Source organism: Hyaena hyaena, unplaced genomic scaffold (assembly GCF_003009895.1).
Source record: "Hyaena hyaena isolate Hyena2069 unplaced genomic scaffold, ASM300989v1 scaffold_647, whole genome shotgun sequence".
Taxonomy (NCBI): domain Eukaryota; kingdom Metazoa; phylum Chordata; class Mammalia; order Carnivora; family Hyaenidae; genus Hyaena; species Hyaena hyaena.
This window is the reverse complement of record NW_024081281.1, coordinates 1017496-1038142: the sequence shown is the minus strand read 5'-3', so window position 1 is coordinate 1038142 and position 20647 is coordinate 1017496. Positions and strand designations below refer to the sequence as shown.

Below are 20647 nucleotides of genomic sequence, written 5' to 3'. Positions count from 1 at the left end.
TCAGAAAATGATGCAATTCTTGTGAAAAGCAACATGTAATACATGTCAAAAACCATAAATTTGTGTATACCTTTTACCTAAAAACTCCTACCCTGGGAATTTATCCTAAGGAAATAATACAAATGAAAAAAAAGCCAAAAAAGATTATAAAATTTAAAATTTTAAAAGTGTCTAGAACTCAAAGAATGACTAAGAACATTAAGGTACATTCTTAAAAAACAGTAGATATAAAATGCATAGAGAAAAGGAAACCACACAACAAAAACGTTAAGTTAAAAAAGCAGCACAGAAATCATGTTGAATAAAAAGAGTAAAAGAAAATTGTATTAATTATTTCAACTAACCAACTATTCTCTCCATCACTAAAAAAGGGATGGGCACACTGAAAAATAAGAAAAACTGCTATGTTAAGCCAGGGAGAGTGCTTCCATTTTTAATGTGAGTATCCTCTAATGGGGCTTTGAAGATCACGTTTAAAAATCAAAACACAGAAGGAAAGCAGATACTAAAGGATAATAATTTCTAATTTTTAAAAAGGAAATCTAGTTTCAGAAAAGACAACATAAGGCTTCTGCTAAATGGTAAAAGGAATTCTTCTCTGGATACAAAAGTTTCCTTAAGGAAAATAAATATTAAATATGTTTGTGCGTAACTGCTCCAACGAGATTGCACAGAGGCGAAATTGTTAACACAATTGTTATTTTTCTTTCTCAAACAAGCCAGCAAATGTTTTAAGTCGTATGGTTTTTCTTAAGACTTTGAAAACGGGTTTTTTTTTGGCATTTAATTAGATATTCATAAACACTAACAGATAAGGAAAGAGTGCCACCTACTGAACTGTAATCACTTTCGTATTAAAGAAAAGAAATCAGCATTCTTCTTTAGGCTGCAGAATTCGAGGTCTCCAGCAAGAATAAAATGGATGATAATTAAATATTGCTCAGTATATTTAAACATTGCTTTTTACTATTAATCCTTGATAAAAATGAATTACAAGTTTAAATTAGTCTGACCGCACGAATGAGAAATAATTAATGAGCACCGATTGTCCACACAGTAGTGTATTAGCACAAAACAGCGACAATTAAACAATAATATCACACAACATCACAACGCTCACAACAAAAGAAAGAGGAAAATTACTGCTGTGGTAAAATGAGATGCAAATAACTACAGTCAAGTATTACCCAAAATGAGACTCTCAAGTAAGCCTAAGAGTTAGAAAACGTTGATTCAAAGTTACTTAATGTGGATCAGTAAAACTAAAGTCTCATCACTAAAAAACAATGGAAGAGACATACAGAAATCCAAAAGATAATGGTAGAGATCTGGCCAATACAATCTGCACATCCGCAGGCATCATTCTGTTTCCCTCAAAGCTAACCAGTGGTACACAATGTTCAGCCACGCGAAGGTCTTCAGGGTCAAGCACCGCCCCCCGCCAGGCCAGCTGGAGCCAGGCCTCGCTTCAGCAGAGCGCAGGGAAGCGCCCGGAGCAGAGGAGAACCGAGCTTGCTCTGTGCCACAGCACTCCACACAGCAGCTGGGGATCCCCACGGTAGACAGAACTAGGGAGGACACACGCACGGGTGTGACCACACAAGTGTCTCTTTCTCTGGCTAGAATGCTGTGACCACCATTACACTCGGCACTGAGATCTTCAGGAAAACCGCAAAGGTGGCGGGTTCGAAGAAGATCACGCTGAAGACCTACCACAGGAGACTGCATTTTTCTCCTTCGTCTGTAACAATCCAATGTTGGCTACTATTGCCGTTTTAGATGTGTGGCAACCAGGAGAGGGGAAAAGTGAGTACGCACACTACACTCGGGAGAAAGAAAAAAAAAAAAGAATGGCTTTAAATTGTCATAGTTCAATGAAATAGCAAGTGGTCACTCTTTGGAAGTGAAACATTGGATGACTAAAGGGAACGTCAGGCAACACTGCACAAATGCTGGACACAACTTCAAGTCCTGAATACACAGAAACTTAAAGTTTAATCTTTTAATTAAAAAAACTGATGTTAAGTGTTGTCCAGCAATTTCTGTTCTAAAAACTCAAAGAACATTAAGTCGGTATCCTACAAAGACAAACTGGGCCGTGGCTGGAAATATCCCCTGAACTTGAGGCCAATGAAAGGGGAGCCTTTGTACCCCTAGTACGGTGCCTGACAGAGGGTGGGAACTAGTAGTAGTAACAGTAAGATTAACAGTAAGTAAGTCTAGCCTTTTCTAAAGGAAGTGTATCCACTGCCCTGAACAAGCAAGAACATCTGCACTGTGTCTCAGGTTCATGACAGTCTTGAACTTTACCCTATTCCTCTTTTTCAAAACCCACGGGTATGTTATGCCACTGCCTGATGGACATGAGAACCATTCCAAATTTTAACTCCTGATCAGGCCCATCTGTTTGAGACCCGGATACCTGGACTCCCCACCCCATCTCCTAAGCTTGACATGCTGGCTCCTCTCTCCACCATACTCTCCACGGTCTATCACCAAATCCCGTCCACCCAATAGCTCTCGGGTCAGGCCCTGCCTCTGCACCTCTGTTCCCCAGCCAGATTTCAGGCCCCAGCTTCTTTCCCCGGGGTGATTACAACAAGCTCATCAACAACTCTTTTCCCACAGCCTCCTCCCCCTGGAGTCCATCCTTCTCACAGCCACCAGGATTTCCCGATCGAGTCAGCTGTCCCAGCTACTGAAAAAACCCATGGATTCCCCATTCCTGAGAGAATACTGGGTAGATATCCCATATTATAATTTAAAATCCTACATAAATATTAGCCCACTCTTTCTTTCTCCACATAGATTGGGAGCTCCAGGAGGGAAAAAAGGCCCTTTCTTTTTCACTCGCCTCTGTATCTCCAGAAATAAGCAACACGCCCGGCATACAGGAGACTGTCCACAACTGCATGAACGAATGAAAACGTGATTTGATTCCCCTTTAGCAGCAGCACCGCTAGGTCAGTGTGTCAGCACTGTAAATGAAGGAAACCGTTTTATATCACTTTAACAGAAACAGGAAAGCTCTGGGACAGCTGGGGGGCTCAGTCGGTTAGGCGTCAGACTCGGTTTCCGCTCAGGTCATGATCTCGCTGTTTTGTGAGTTCGAACCCCACATCGGGCTCTGCGCTGAAAGTGTGGAGCCTGCTTGGGATTCTCTCTCTCTCCCTCTCTCCCCAACTTGTGCTGTCTCTGTCTCTCTCAAAATAAATAAACTTTAAAAAACTAGAAAAAAAGAAAGAAACAGGAAAGCTCTATGTACTTACAGCAGGTAATTAGCTAAATAAAATGCAATTACTGCAGTGTCCTGAGAAGATTCAAACTCAGTAAGGCAAAGCAGAATAAACCCTACCTTGTAACTAAAGCATTAACTTTGGGGTCTTACACCAAGTCAGCCACGTGACACCTATTGCCCTAAGCCTGATGGCCTCCTTCCCTGGACACACACACACACACACACGTTAGTGCGGGAAATTTCCAAAAATGTAATTGTGGACAAGAGAGATGTTAAACTTCTGGAGATTTTAAAATCGAGGGGGAAAAAAAACAGAAAATCTTTTTTTGTTGTTGTCTTAGATGCCTGCAAGGAGAAAATAATAAGTCCAATATTAAAATACTTAATTTTCCAAAGATATCTTGTATGATTATTCTGTTGATTTAGAAACATAAAAACTATTTCACTGTAATATTGGAAATGTGTTCTTATTTTTATAAATCTAGACAGTTTACAGAAAAAAAACAGAAGCAGGGGAAGAAAAATGTGACCAAGACCACTATAAATTATAGTCTATCATATCTGGGTATGATGGTACTTTTATTCTCTTTCTTGAGATGTAAACACCTCTATCTCAGAGTTCATTTTGCCGGTTTGAATCTATAGCCAGAAATACCCATATTTTTAAAAAAATTACTTTAATCCGAGCACCTGGGTGGCTCAGTTGGTTAAGCATCCAACTTCAGCTCTGGTCATGATCTCATGGCTCGTGAGTTCAAGGCCTGCATCGGGCTCTATGCTGACAGCTCAGAGCCGGGAGCCTGCTTCAGATTCTGTGTCTCCCTCTTTCTCTCTGCCCCTCCCTCTCTATGTCTCTCTCTCTCTCAAAAATAAACATTAAAAAATTTTTTTAAAAACCAACTTTATTCCTTATAGTGTAGATAAAAACCATTTCTAAGGATAACAATAATAAGCAGGAAAAATACCATGAGTAAAAAAAAATCAAATAAGATATTATCAAAACATAATTTTTTTTCAAGTAACCAGACTCAAGAGGTCAATTTGAAAGGAGAAAAGAAAAATGTGAAGAGTCACAAGACCAGTGTCTGTTTTTACACCTATCTTCTGAGAATACCACTGGGGTCACAGATGGCGCCAGGCTAAGGAACCTGGGACGGGGCTGTCATCTCTGCCATGGAACAGTGTGTTACTCTGGACAAGTTACTTTTTGAGACAGCTTACTTCCCCATCATCCTGAAGAAATTTCCCTGAAGACCACAGTAACTTTGTCTGTGTCCTGAATCCACCTCTCAGGCCACGTCACAGGACTTGAGGTTTGTGCAATAAAAGGTGGAATGCAGACTGAGTGTAGGATTTAAAGAGGAAGCAAGGCCAGGGTTAAGTTCTTGAGACCAATAAAAGCAGTAATATATGAAGTGGGAAGTAGAGACGCATGTTACACGGGCGCCCAGAGGAGCGTGGCGAGGGCGGGGAGCTCCGAATCAGCCTGAGTAAAGATATGCAGGCCCACAGCTCCTTTGGGGAAACAAAGGCAAGTCTGTGATTCTGCAGATGAAAGCCGGAAGCTACGAGGGGCAGGAAACTAACACGCAAACTGGACAGAAGTCTGATTTTAGAGGGCCCTTAGGTTTTCACTAAGATACCTGTGATTGGAGCATCACACGCAGGTCACCACGGATCAGCCTCGAGAGCATTTCAACCCTTGGGCTCAGCTGCTGCGGAACGAAGGAGAACAAGCCACACAGTGCCTCCAGGAAATGACCCTGAACACGGAATGAACCTGGCCCAGACCCTGTCCTCCAGCCCCGCGAGGTAACAGGGGAAACAAGTTGAGTGTCCAGGGAAGGGTGCTCACGGAGGGCTTACAAGTGAGGCTGGCCTTTGGGGGCCAGAAGAGACCCCGCCAGTCCATCCACTGAGAAAACAGGCTTGGTGATGGCACGTCTCCACATAGGCGCGTCTGACCCAAGCAGGGATTTCCAGGAACCAGGGAAAAGAGAGGCCAGAAGGGGGCAGTAGGGGACATCTGACTCATCCACCTTCAATCCCAGTTTTCTTTTTTTTTTTTTTTTTTTACAAATAGTTTATTGTCAAATTAGTTTCTACATAACACTCAGTGCTCATCCCCAAAGTGCCCTCCTCCATGCCCATCCCCCCCTCCCCCCCACATCCATCAGTCCTCAGTTTTTGTCAGCATTCAAGAGTCTCTCATGGTTTGCCTCTCTCCCTTTCCCCCACCATTTCCGCCCTTCTTCTCCCGCTTGTTCCTCCGTCAAGTTCCTCCTAATCCTACACTGTTGGTGGGAATGTAAACTGGTACAGCCCCTCTGGAAAACAGTGTGGAGGTTCCTCAGGAAACTAACAATAGAACTCCCTTATGACCCAGCAATAGCACTGCTAGGAATTGACCCAAGGGATACAGAAATGCTGAGGCATAGGGGCACATGTACCCCAATGTTCATAGCAGCACTCTCCACAATAGCTAAAACATGGAAAGAGCCTAAGTGTCCATCAACAGATGAATGGATCAAGAAGATGTGGTTTATCTATACCATGGACTACTACATGGCAATGAGAAACAATGAAATCTGGCCATGTGTAGCAACATGGATGGACCTTGAGGGTGTTATGCTGAGCGAAATAAGTCAGGCAGAGAAGGACAAATTCAATCCCAGTTTTCGAATGGGACGCCACATAGGGTGGATGCCCGTGAAGGCAGCACTGAGTAAAATCAGTGAGGTCTTAATCCTGCTCTGCTCCCAATCCACAACGTAAATCAAGGTGATGGAACTTAACGCCCCCCTTTTTGAACTTTGATTTCTCCTCTGTAAAGTGGGAATGATGCTAGCATCTGCTATTAGGGGTTGTTTCAAGATGAAATGAGCTAATGCTTATGGATACATCACGTGTTATCTAAGAGAAATTATCTGAAGGCTGCCTTTATTTTTCGATTTTCAAATAACCACAAATATTAGTATTTTGGCATCTCAAAAGCAGCACAAATGTCCTCATTAGCATTCTTCTCTTCATTCAGGAAGTAATCCAAACTGTAAGAATAAACATGTTTCTCTACACAAGTAGAGCTATTTTCATTTCGAATGAAATAAGCAATCGCTCCCCATTGACATTATTGGTTTTCCTTGAGAAAAAAGGGTTGCTGGTTGTAACTGCAAGTAGCAGGAAGCTAATAATGCGTTTTACGCTGTGGAATAGACTTACTTTTTTTGCAGTTTGTTGTGGAAGGTAAGGACAGTTCAGACAAAGATAAAGGTTTAACCAAGCGAATGATGGGGTAGCAGTTTAGAAACCTTTAGGAAATAAAATCAGCAGGACTGGGTATGGGGAATGAAGGAACGGAATGAGAGAGGGGGTCAAGGACACATTTCCAGCCCGAGTGATGGGGTGTTAGACGTTGCCACCAACAGAGAGAGAGGACAGGGCGGGCGCCTGGGGGCTCAGTCGGCTGACAGGCTCGGGAGGTGATCTCACAGTTCGCGAGTTTGAGCCCCACATTGGGCTCCCTGCCGTCAGCGCAGAGCCCGCTTCGGCTCCTCTGTCCCCCTCTCTCTGCCTCTCCTCCACTTGCACTCTCTCAAAAATAAACAAACATTTTTACAAAAATAGAGAATACACGTGTAGGAAGAGTGACATAACGTGTGTCACTCTGGCATAGCGACTTGAGGTGCCGGTGGGAAATGTGGAAATGGCCACCTGACAGCTGGATGGAGGGTCTGAGAGGTGGAGTAAGGCGACAGTCGGGCGGGGGGGGGGGTGTCACCGTACACGGCTGGTTCTTGAAACCATCAAGGTAGATGAGATCACACATTGAAAGTATATAAAGTGAGAAAAGCAATAGGTCAAGAATAAAATTTTAGGAGCTCTAACATCTTAGAGGAGGGGAGCAATGGAAGATGAGCCCATGAAAGGCACAGAGAATGAATTAATCATAGAGCATTAAAGAGTATTTTGTCTCTGAAGGAAGGTAGTTTCAAGAAGTGCCCGACAGTGATAAATTCAGCAAAGAAGTTTCCATAAAGGGAATCGTGGGAAGAAAGTGGCAGGGGTGGCAATATAGTTGGATCTCCCCAAAGAGTAAAAAACCACAGCCACATGACAAGGTGCCAAAGTGTACCCATCCATACCACCCCCCAGAGCCACAAAGGCCAAGAGTAGCTCTCTGTGCAGGGTGGGGGGCAAATGGTGAGAAGCAATGGGGAGACCAGCCATGAGAGAGCCAGGGGCGACCCCTGGAGGCCTGGCTGACTCGCGTGAGAAGAGTGGCCCACAAGCTGCGAAGGTGTGACTGCTTCAGAGATGGGGACCAGCAGGGGCGGGGCACAGGAGACCAGGCAGGATCCGCAGAGGCTGCCGGAGTCTGGGCCTTGACGTTTCAAACCCAATCCTTCGCTGCTCTGCGCAGGCCAGAGCCTGGGTGAGGACACCCACTCGGGCCCCGTCATGAAAGCAAGACGGGCATCAGAGAAAAGATCCAAACAAAAGAAGGAAAGAGCAAGTCTCAGAAAGCAAGCTGCCTTTTCTGAGCATTACCCCCAACACCGGAAGAGGGAGCGCTGGGGACTTCCTTCTAAACGTTCAGGAAAACTACATCCACACACAGTTTCTATAAGGAAAAGGAGATTAAATGCCAAAACAATATCCCTGCAGACAACAGACGTTCACAAGAAACATATCCTCGAAAAAACAGATGAAAACACCATTGTGCTATTTTTAAATGGTCTAGAAGACATGAAAGGACATACATCAAAATCAGAAAAACTAAGAAAACAGGTGACAGAACTCAAGAAAGTAGCTGTGTGATCTGCCAATGTGTATATGGTCTGATCACAGCAAAGGAATACTTTGGAATGTTCTGACTATAGCATCTTGTCTCTCCCTGGGAACCAGAGTTCTTAGTTATGGACACAAGTATCTACTGACCTAACAGTAAAAAACCCTAGAGGCCTGAATCTGAACCAGAAATACCTGCATGAACTCACGAGCCGCCCTCCCTGCTCTCTGCCTATCCACATACACCGATGGGTGTGGTTTTGGGTATACGTACGTACTTACCAGTTCCGAGTTACCGCCCAGAAGCAGTGGCCAGTAGTAGCAAGTGCTCCCAGTACCCAGATTGCGGACTTGAAATACCATTTCCCAGAAGCCAGGGCTCCCTGGACAACGATCCCAACTGTGGGCCGAGAGCATGAAGCTAAGCCTGACGCGCTCTCACGCGCCAGGTTGCAAGGACGCTACTGACACTCGCTAGCGTCACGTGAGAAAGGATCCAGAAGCCAGACTGAAGCTGCCACTGGCTGAAGACAGGATGTCGAGTTGCAGTATGGGTAAATACCGTAAAGGAAGAAACCTATTAAATATTTAAATCTATGAGTTCATAATGACATTTAAAAGAAAAATAACTAATCAGTCCTCTATGGATGATAAAGGAACCAATTCATCATGTTGAAAACTGGGTACATAACACGAAAGAGCATCTCATCTTCAAGCACCTGCCTTCCTTTACCTGCGTGCGCTGTACCAGCAGGTAACTACATAGTGAAGGAAGGAGAGGCTTTCCTTGTGAAATTATTCTAAGGAAAGAATGAAATAACAAAGTGATAGAATACTGCTACCTTGCAAGTCCTAAGGGATTAATGCGTCGACGCCTTCAGCACCCACACGGCTGACAGCAAACAAGTGAAAACGAGGCACCGTGGGCCTGATGAAGGCGCCGCGGCCCACGTATCTTGCCAAAGAGACTGACCCGGAGTCTGATTAATCGTCGGCTTCTCGCTGCCGGCGTGCAAAACCCGCTGACCTGCGCCACGAGCACAGTCAGCAGAAGCCACCGAGGGAAACTGCTCTAGTCAAGTGACCCAGATTCCTGGACAAATAAGTGGTAAGAAAAAGAAAGGGGGTTTGTCAGGGGCAAGGGTGTGGGGGGCCTGCGGATGGAAGGAGACCGAAGAGACGTGTACACTTAAAGGGGGGCCGGTGAGGCAATTACACCAGCGGGTCTAGGGACACACACCTCCCCGGTGAGACGAAAGACAGCGGGCAGTGACGCCTGCGCCCACACGGGGAGCACGGGGGACACTCCCGGGGGACAGACGAGGGACTGGGACTGCGGTTGCACATGGGGTTGGCAGGAGCTTCTGGCATAGTTGGGAGAGTTTCGTGTCTTGAGCTGGGACGTGATTTAAAAGGCGTCTGCCTTACAGTAATTCATGAAGCTACCTCTCCCTGAAAAGAGAGCAGTTAGGATAAAACATTTCGTTTAGGTCAGCCAGTTAGGTAGTAATCGGTGGCCCCCAGGAGGGCGGAGTCCAGGAAGGGATGGGAGCAGAAGTCAGACGGCAGCAGCCTGAGAAATAAATGGTCGGTGTCAGAGGAGACGCAGAATTTTGGCTTGAGGAGTCACAGCGTCTCACGTGAGAAGATCTAGAAGGATTCGTGCTTGTTAAACAAGGTTACTCCTGGGAAACGGGGGTATAAGGAAAGTGAGCAGGAGCTTTTATGTTAAACTTAATACCCTTGGTGGGGGCGCCTGGGTGCCTCAGTCGGTTGAGCGCCTGACTCTTGATTTTGGCTCAGGTCATGATCTCACGGTTTGTGGGTTCGGGCCTGGAGTCGGGTGCAGAGCCTGCTTGGGATTCTCTCTCTTTCTCCCCCCTCTCTGCCCCTCCCCTACGAGCGTGCACTCTCTCTCTCTCAAAATAAATATTAAAAAAAAAACCCTTTAATATACTTGGGCAATAGTTAATTTTTCAACACATTTGTGTTACTTCTGTTAATTATTTTAAACTTATAAATGTTTATTTTCTAAAAGGACTTCCTAAAAAAAGCAGAAACCCCTGGAGGAGAAGAGACAAATCAAAAGAGCTCCAAACAATATCTGCAACAGAGTTTAACTTACAGAGATACTCCACCCTCAGGAGCAGCGGGGGACTCCCAGCTCCTCACGTGTGGGCGGCGTAGGGCACCTGCTTTCCAGAGAGGATGGCATGGAAAGGGGGGTGCGAGTAACTTTAAGGGGAGAAACCTCACAGACACTACCTCGCCCAGGTGATCCAGGCCAGCATGACAGTGATAAACCACATTCACAGCGATACAGTGTAATGACAGTGGAGCTTTCCCTCTCTGGTCTTCCTCTCCAAAGCTAGTGACCTGGCCTGAGCGTGAGAATCACCTCCGATTCCAACAGAGGCGCATTCTCAATCTGACTGGTACTCCTCAACACCATCAGCGTCATCGAAAACGGAAAGTCTGAGAAAGTCACAGCCAACCAGAGCCAAGAAGATATGACAATAAAACAATGGGCATCTTGGATGGGATCCTGGAACATAAAAAGCACATTAGATAAACACTAAAGATATTGGATTTTAGTTAATAATAATGGATCAATACTGGTTCATTGATTATAACAAAGGTAGCACACTAACGTAAGAAAATAATAGGGGAGGGGTGCCTGAGTGGTCGGTTAAGTGTCTGACTCATGATTTTGGCTCAGGTCATGATCTCACGGTTCATGGGATCAAGCCCCGCATTGGGCTCTGTGCTAACCGCGTGGAGCCTGCTCAGAATTCTCTCTCTCTCTCTCTCTCTCTCTCTCTCTGTCTGCCTCCCTCTTCCTCCCTCTCTCTGTCTCCCTCTCCCTCTCTCGCTGCCACTCCTCCACTCATGTGTGCACACACATACACATACCCTCTTTCTCTCAAAATAAATAAATAAATAAATAAACATTAAAAAAAATAAGAGGTGAAACTGGGTCCATGATATAAGGGAACTCTGTCCATATCGTCTTAGTTTTTAGGTAAATCTAACACTATTCTAAAGAATAAAGTCTACTTAGAAATTTTTAAAACCTAGAAACCCTAAAGGTGGCAACATCATAGTGTCTGTACCACGTCTGAGTTAAGGTGGGGGAGTTCCTTGCAATAAGGAAAGCTGCTAGGCGGTTTCTAGTCCCCCCGTCCCTACACGGGCCTCCAGTCCCCCCGTCCCCCCGCACAGGTGCATCGGCTCCACCAACAGACCACCTAAGTGACCCCACTCCCAACCAAATGGTGACCCTGGCAGAATATGCTATTTCCGGACGCTCCTCAGCACAACGGAACAGGGAGCAAAACACATGTTACTGATGCGGAGCTGCGGCAGCGCAGGCACAGTGGGCGGAGGGGACAATGCCCTTGGGTAAGACCTGGGTACCGCCTTCAGAGCTGCGGCAGCGCGGGCACGGCGGGCGCTCGCAAAACCCTCTCGAAGATGCCTCGGTTCTGTCACTGGACACAGCAGGCACCAACCCGTCCCGCACCATCATCTCCAGGCCAAGGTCAACTTGCACTCCCCACCCCCGGCCAGGCATCTGCCCAGGCCCCGCCACCGGGGTGCGCTCCCTCAGCCCTGGGCCCACGACTGACGCCGTTCTAGATGCATCCGTACTGCACAGTCACTTCACAGACGTGTCTGGTGTGTCACCTGCAGAGTAAATTCCTTCAGAGTGGGGAAGGGAGACGGGAAGAGAGCTCACGCTCGCTGTGTCTGTGTCTCACGCCCGATTCACCCAAGCGTCTCACAAAACCCGTCACTGACCCCTCACGAGCAGCCACACGGTGCGTACTATTAAACGTACTGTACAGAGATGAACGGGAAGCTCAGAAAGGCCAAGCGACCTGGTAAGACGACCAGCGCAAGGCGCAGCTGAGTGGCCCCCCAGGCCCGTGCTGTCCATTCCGGCACTTGTCCCCACCCCTCCCCAGAGCGCTCCCACCGCAGCAGGTACATGAGACGCTCGAAGGCTTCTCCGCCACGAGCCAAGGGGAAGGGTCGGCAAGTGGGTCGTCTCCTGGCAGTACTTTCCTAATGATATTTTGCGAGCCAAGTCTGGCCCTGCGTGTGGCTCTAAGGAAAACACAGACCCTGGTGAACAAGCATCGTCATCCCAGGTGTCATAACATGATCTGTCCCACACTCCACACCGTGACCTGGACTACTAGGAGCTTTCTAATAGGCTGTCCCCATGGGGGAAAAAGATCTCGATTGTAAACGATTTGTTAAATTGACTTGGGAGGCTATATCACAAAATGGTAAACACAGGACTGCCTTTTATTTTTTTATTTTTTTTATTTTTTTTACTTTTCATTATCTGATTTCTTAATTTTATGTATTTGAAATCTTGTGAATTAGGAATATCTATATAAATATATAGATTTTTTTTTTTTTTTACAAATAGTTTATTGTCAAATTAGTTTCCACATAATACTCAGTGCTATATCCCTTCCTCGAACAGAGGGAGAAGGTTCAAGAAGCATCTTACTGTCCTGCCTATCACTTATCGCATCCTTATGAACCACATGCATACCTTATGAATCAGCAATATTTCTGCTCCGTGGAGAATCTATCATTGTTAGCTGAAAAAGGAGTGTTCAAGGCTTATGTTATTTTCCTTTTAAAGCGTTTATAATTTATACTGCCTGAAATTTCAAAAGAAGTAAGATTCCTCTTGCTTCAAATAACCCAGAAGAGAAACTCAAAAATTTACGGTAGTAATTTCAGACCGAAGTCAGTATCTAAAATTCCTCCATTGTTTTTCATACTCCTTCACTGATACTTTAGTTACTTTTCCTTGGCAGTATTTAAAATGATAACCACGAATTTCCTTGTGTATCATTTGCATGCTATGGAAATGAAATGAGTGGGACTAAGGAGTTAAGTGTTGATTATTATCAAAATCCTGTGCTTAGTTTTAGAAATGACTCAATAACTCTCTAAGTGAATAAACGCAGGTTATGCATGGACCAACGGATTCATTAAGATGAATCAAATGTCCATCTGAGTCCAAATTTTGTAAAAGGCCAGAAAAAAAAATTAAGCAACTTGTTAAATAGGAGGTAGGAGAGGAGACAAAATGTGACCCACAAAATGGATTTAGAAGTCTCCAAAAGGCACAGAGAAAATGGACTAAAATGTTTTACATGGAGAAGGTAGTAGCTCCGGCCCAGAAACATGCCAGCTGACAGTGCACGCAAGTCCCGGCTGGCCCGCCTTAGCACGAGTGCCCGGATATGAAGTTCATGATCACCTCATCGTCCAGACAATCACCAGAGCCCCAGTCATTCACATCAATGTTGCTCCATCAGTTTCCTCCCATATAACACCTTAAATTCTCTCCCGGCACCGGATTACAGCTCGTGTTTTCTGAGCAAAATTCCCAATTTTGTACCTTGTGTGCCTCTAAGCGGCCTTCCAGCTAAAAATTTCAGAGCCTCTCAAAGAGGACTCTTGAAGCACAAGAGGGCATATCAGGGGCTCAGCACTGCTTTCATGAAGATGTCTAGGATGCTTAATAAATCATAGCAGTGACAACAGCAAAGAAGGAAATTCCAGGTTTACTTGATATTCATGACCTGTCTGGAAGCAGACGTGGAATTCTCTGCAATCCAGCTACTAACAGGGCCTCTCCCCAAGAAAGCCTCCTTTGATAATGTTGATACTGAAATGTATCTGTTGTAGTTTTAAAGTAAACAAATATATGCTTAGAGAAGTTGTAATAAATACAGGCTTCTAAGGTCAAAGACACTGCTGTTAGGGAATGAAGGGTTTACAGGGACAGACTTTCCATGGGGGTGATATATAAAGAGTAAGATTTCCTCAAACGTAATACAGGCTTCAACCACAAGTAAATTTAAAGGTGAGGAGGAGACAGAATTTTTGGCAGTTACGAAGGGTAGCTATGATGACTGAGATGCATGTGTAAACTTCTAAGTTCAAGAGTTAACTTGGTTCGAGAACACTGATGGAAGGCATGCTTTGTGTGGTACCGATACTGGTGATACTGAGCCCTGCTTCTAGTGGGTATTAAATCCCCAAGACCATGTGCTGGAGACGTGCTAAGCTGACAAGCAAAGTCAGCTTCCCAAGCAACTCACATCAGAAAACTACAATACCTCTCAGGGCGCCTGGATGGCTCAGTTGTTTACGAGTTCAATTCTTGATTTTGGCTCAGGTCATGATCTCATGGTTTGTGGGTTTGAGCCCGGGAAGGGGCTCTGTGCCGACAGTGAGGAGCCTGCTTGGGATTCTCTCTCCTTCCCTCTCTCTCTGCCCCTCCCCTGCTTGTGCTCTCTCTTTCTTGAAATAAAAAATAAAAACTAAAAAAACAACTTTGAAAAGGAGAAAGAGAGAAAGAAAGAAAAGTATGACACCTCCCCATCTAAATTTCCACACGTCCATGGCTAGCAACAAGCATGGACAGCAGCTTCCCTCTCCACACAGTGAACTGCGGTCCCCGCACTGCACCCATGACCCAGGGTACATGAGGAGGACACAACCCACAACAAACCTCTCCAGCGCAGGGCCAGGTTTTGCCCGGTTTTTCAACTGAGGCAACACTGATGCACAGACTGTCAAACAGTGATTCCAAGTTTAAAGCTAGCCCATGAAACAGACGGGTAACGCTCCACAATTGCTACTGATGTGGAACAGAAGATTCTGAGAGGTGAACTCCAAGAAAGTGGAACCCTAGGGCATTGCCAGTGGAAGGTAAAATGGTGTAAAGGTAAAAAGGAGACAAACTGCAACTCTTCCACTTTTACAAGAAAAAAATATTGTGTATCGGCCTGCACGAGACCACGAATTACTTATGTATCTCTTTAGAACCTCAATGAGCCTAAAGGCTCACCATGTAAAACCATGCAGGGTAAAAGGGGCTCAGTAATGATCGACTAGTGTTCCTGATTAGCTGTTACACTTTTTCATCAAAAATTCCAGATGGCCACGCAACAAACATTTCTACTCACCCTTTAAAAATGGAGCTAACACTGCGTAACATGGGCAAGTATTCACTCACTCACTGTTCCCAATATCATCCAACTCACACGTATAATAATAAGGCGAGGAAAAGAACTACCCTGATTTTTCTTTATGTTGCAAGGATTTTCTGACTTATTTACTTTCCCATTCCCATATAATGCATGTACTGAAAAGCTTCTCTCTGTGATCAGATTCCGTTCTTCCCTACTTAAAATTTACAGAAGAAACAAATGCCTCATCAGACATAACCTTGCCTGGGCCACGGCTCTGCCTCGGTACCACCTGTGCAAGTCTCTGTTGGCTTCAATGTTAGACTAATTTGTAAATAACAGTAAAATACTTCGATTACATTTCTAGAATTTATACGTTGGCACAGCATTTTATATAATCCAGTCAGGAAAACTAAGAAGACGAAAAACCCATTAAGATAGTTAACAGATGTGGCAGTAAGAAACAAACAAGAAATCACAAACCTTCTTGTGAAGACACAATGGGTGGCATGTAATCAGGAATGTATTCTTTTCTCTCCTCTGCATCTTTACTTCCGGGTTGAGGAAACTGAAGTACATTGTTCTTACTGACGGGAAATGAAGGAATTTGATGTGGGAAAGTGACAGGTTCAATATTGTGAATATAGTCTTCTAGTTCGTGGAGACTAACCCCCATAAGCTGGAAGGCTTCGCCGACGTCATCCAAAATTGGGTCTGTTCGGCCATCTGGAACAAAGTCAAAAGCCGTGCAAATTATTTCAAGAAAATTCCATGAATATATATATTTTTTTGATATTAAGAAAAAGGATTACGTTAATATGCAGCTCAGAGTCAAATATACTATATATATTTAAGGGTTTTTGGAAAGAATTTAATAGATTTTAAAGAAAACCTTGTATCGTTTAGACATGGGAAAGGGGATTCCTAAAGTCGGCTTGAAGTCGGATCTGACCACGGGACCATCTGCGCGAACAGTCAGCTAGCGCAGGAGACGCATCCCAAGCAGCTGACAGAGGGACGGTGCTGACAAAATGCAAAGGCCTAGTAGATGCTCCTATCACTATTTCTCTATCCATCACCCAGCACACCACGCTAAGCAGATGTCCATTACGCCTCCACCACTGCTCACTGATGCATCCCGGGAACCGGACACAGTGGCTGGCATACAGTGGGTGCATAATAAGTATCTGTGCATCTGGGGGATGCAGCAGATGTACAAGAAGTATCTGTGCGATGAACCACGCTGGTTCCTCAAATCCCCCACCCCGCGCATCGCAGGTTTCACTCTCCGGTTTGGGTTACCCTTAGTCAGTGCTGTCTGGAAGCAGACGCTCGTCTGACTTATCCTCAGAAGGTCAGTAACAGCCTCGCCCCTACGACAATACCTACACCATCCACCTCACTGCGCCTCTTCACGGACGATTTTATTGTCTCACGTCACCACAGGAAGAAGGGTGAGAGCCGTATGTTCAGATATTTTGAGACAAAGAAAAAGATCATTCACGTAACTTTTATTGTAAGTTATTATTATCATCATTCTAATTATTATTAGTTACAGTTGTTACTCTTTTAATGTCTCCAATTTATTAATTAAACTTCATCACAGATATGTATGCACAGGAACAAAAAAAACATCGTATGTAGAGGGTTCTGTCCCATGCGTGGCTTTCGGCCGCCCCTGGAGGTCTTGGATGCACCCCCACCCCCCTCCATGGAGGACGGGAGACTATGCAGGCCACTGAATCAAGTCTTTAGATCCAAGAAAATGTACAGAAAACACTTTAGGTCATGAAGATAATTTATATATACAATTTAAATGTCATTAGATGACAGAATACAAAGTTAAGGTGAGGTTCTCTTTACACAAACGTGGTTTATTTATTCATTCATTTTTTACTGAAATCTATGATCACTTCAAACTCAGTATGTCTGAAATTAAATCATGCCGTAAGATGAAAATAACCCAAAGTGTATAAAAATTAGACATTTGCTTGCTCAGGCCCACACGAAAAAGTTCTGGAAGGATATATCCATCCAACTGTTTAACAGTTGAAGGGGCTGAGCACTACTTCTAACCTCGAACACTTCGGTAGTCTCTGAATTTTGCTACAAGTAAGGGTCAGTTACTTCCACGATGCAGAGAACAGAAGGGATAAGTTAATATTCATTCTTCCTCTTAACGACATCGATACGCACTTCAGCTCTTCTATATATTCCTATGAAAAGCTTTCTCAGTCTCAGTCCAGAAAAATGATCATCTTGAATTCGTCCATATGCTTTGCAATTTCAACCCAAGACCTTCCGGCTGTCCCCTCTCCCCCCCACCCCCCACCGTTTTGGGCCACTGATTTCCAGAACTTTGTCTTTATCTCTATTCCTACCATTGCTCTCTCATTCGGTTTCCAGTTCTCCTCACTGGAGTCTCCCCTGCACTCAATGAGAGCACCATTTTCTTTCCTTTCTTTTTTTTTTTTTAAACATTGTTTTCAATGTTTGCTTATTTTTTTTTGATAGAGAGAGAGAGAGAGAGCGCGCACGAATGGGGGAGGGCAGAGAGAGAAGGAAACACAGAATCAGGAGCAGGTTCCAGGCTCTGAGCTGTCAGCACAGAGCCCGACACAGGGCTCAAACCCACAGGCTCTGAGATCATGACCTGAGCCGAAATCGGTCACTTAACCAACTGAGCCACCCAGGCGCCCAAGAGCACCACTGTCTTAAAATATCGCTTTCACCACACTGTTTCCGTCCTGGGAAGCATGCAGTGCTCCCCACCAATGCTTCCATTCCCTCGAAGTCCCCCCACCAAACTGAATTTCACTCTGCTTTACGTTTTCCTGTAACACCTTCCTAATGAACCGGCAACACGCTGTCAGGCTGGCCACCTCCCTGGCTCTTCCGTCACACTTGGTTATGCTTTACTCTGGCCTGGCGTCCGCTCCACCTCTGTACAAGCATGACGCTGGCTCAACTCAAATCTCAGCCTTCCTGGGGAGGGGCCGTGCCCCAGCCCCCAGCCCCCAGCCATCTCTCCTTTACCTTAGTCCTTCTGCGTTCACTGCCTACACCAGGTAAGTGACAAGTGCTAGTCCTGAAGAGTCATCCTGAAATATTCCGCACCTACTTTCAGTGCACGCACACGTACTTAATACAATGCACAGGGAAACGCCTGCCCTGCATGCGCTCACAAATCATTACCTTAGGGGGATTTTGAAAAGCATTACTTGTTGAATTGATAGCCACTTCGGATACTTGCTTTAACTTGAGAGCAATCTTTTTTTAAAAGGAGTGAACACCACCAGTGTGTTCTGGTTACAGTCTGCACCCGTCCCCACCTTGTGGGCTGGGGCTGGGCCTTAGGACGTCGAGGTCTCCGACACAGCGCTCAGTTCTCAGTGGTCCTCAGTCAGTGTTGTCAAAAGACAGCGAGAACTTAAAGAAGGAGAATACAGGACTCCACAGCGGGAACTGGAGGTCAAAACTGGAGTTTAAAATGAGCACAGGAAAGAAAAAAGAACCTAAAAAAAGTCTGTAACTAATAAATATACCAGGAAGCAGCATTTTTACTAAGTCACAAAACCATGGTGGAAGACAATGAACCTGATAGTCACATTCTCGCTAACAGCAAGGAAACTGACTACAGGCACTGGGTAATTAGGAAAGTGACTGACATGGACACATTGCACACTTACTGGAGACGGTGGGACACCTGGTTACCTGCAGCGCCAGCGCCTGCTCTGGTTCTGCCCAGAGGGCAGGGAAGGTGACTATGCACTCATCACCTAAACACACGGAACATCTGCCCTTCTTTAGGGAACTTGGTAGCAAAACCTTAATCTGGACCACGCGTACCCACCGCCGTATACTCATGGACCAGGGGAGGGAGGGAAAAGAAGCAAAACCCAAGAGAGTGGTGTGCTGGTGCTGTACTTTCAAGATACCAGTGACAGAGAGTTACTGGGCAGTTCCACACTTAGACTAGAGGGATCAGTGAAAGCAGGTATTCCCAAAATACTCAAAGAGTCGGGTGACTGAACTGCTATTATGTAGTAGGTTATCCGCTCATTCATTTATTCAGGAAATATGTCCTGGGTGCCTTGTACATTCTGGCACTGTACTAGGTTAAAGAACAGAGATGTAATAAATCTGTCGCCTGGAGAGAAGACAGAAAAGGGCGAGAGAGACACAGATGATTACAAAGCAGATGTTAACACACAGGACTATGCACAGATCCGTTTAGATCAGATGATGTGAGTTTCCTAAGTCAAGCGATAAGTGAGTCTCAAATACAAGCAGTGCTCCTGGGGGACCAGGGGGCGAAGGGCACTCTAGGGAACCGCACGCGTGTAGGGACGGGTAGCTTTAAATGTTTTGGATGAGGCGGGCGGCTGTGCACGGCTGCGGGTAGAACAGCAGCAGATGAGAAAAAGCTTTGCTCCCAGAGAAAACCACGTGCCGCTGAAGAGTTTTAGATTTTCCGCCTGCAAACCGATGGTGTGCCAATTAAAGTATTTTTTAATTTTTTAAAACATTTATTTATTTTTGAGAGAGACAGAGAAAGAGAGATAGAAAGATAGAGAGAGACAGAGCATGAGCAGGGGAGGGGCAGAGAGAGAGAGGGAGACACAGAATCCAAAACAGGCTCCAGACTCTGAGCTGTCAGCACAGAGCCCCATGCAGGATTTGAACCCAGGAACCGTGAGACCATGACCTGAGCTGAAGTCGGATGCTTGACCGACTGAGCCACCCAGCCCCCCATTAAAATATTTTTAAGAATGACTCAATCGGGTGTGTGTTGAGGACAGAGTGTCCTGGTAAGACTGTGGAAGCCGGAATGGAGTTCGGGGAGAAGAAGCAGTGTTACCTGCGGGTCTCAATTCTCCAGTCTAGGAAGGGACGGCTTTGAGAGAGCAAACACTCCACTCACTTCTCCCGCTTAGCGCCTCCAGTAACGACCTGCAGTTTACACGACTGGTACTTCCCCTACACACACACACACACACACACACTGCACTTTACACCAGTGAGACGGGGTTTCTGTTAAACACTGCGAGTGACTAAACGCCATCAGCGATAGATACCACCGGACATGCACTTAAAAACCATCCACGCGGCCGCCCTGGCTACCTGGGGACCCCTGTAAACTGCCGACGCTCCCTCTACCACACTTTGGTAACCACTGACATGCAGACATGAAGGGGGAAATCGATGAGTAAGGGAGGCGTAAGTGACAGCTGAGGGGGCAGAGCGGAGATGCTCCTGCGAAAGGCGCAGACACCGAGAGGCGGGCAGCGCGGCCGCCGGGGCAGAGCTGTCAACGGGGACGTGCTGTCGGGAGCCGGGGAGTGCTCGCCTGTGAGAACCGGCCGGCAGACGGAGCGCCTGTGACAACTAGTTGTAGTAGTTTGCGGGCAAGGGAGGGAAAGGACCGAAGTAACAGAGGCTGCAAGGCGTTCCGGGGGTGGCTCCACGCGCAGCGAACAAGGAGACGGCGAGCAGGGACCGATGCCCGTTTCCGACCAGAGAAGAGGGGAGGAGGCTGCGGCGCTGAGCGCGGAGACGGGGGTCCCGGCCGGAGGCGGGAACTTGGCGGACGCGGGAGAGGCACCGCGGG

General features: G+C 45.8%; 1 protein-coding gene across 1 annotated transcript in view; it reads right to left on the bottom strand.

Annotated features, from left to right (window-relative positions):
* Positions 1–20647, bottom strand: part of LOC120219791 (transcription initiation factor TFIID subunit 3-like) — a 101728-nt gene that overhangs the window by 80536 nt on the left and 545 nt on the right. The window contains exon 2 of the mRNA XM_039216652.1: positions 15520–15762. Within this exon, the coding sequence (XP_039072583.1) occupies positions 15520–15762 (243 nt within the window). The remainder of the gene's footprint in view (positions 1–15519; positions 15763–20647) is intronic.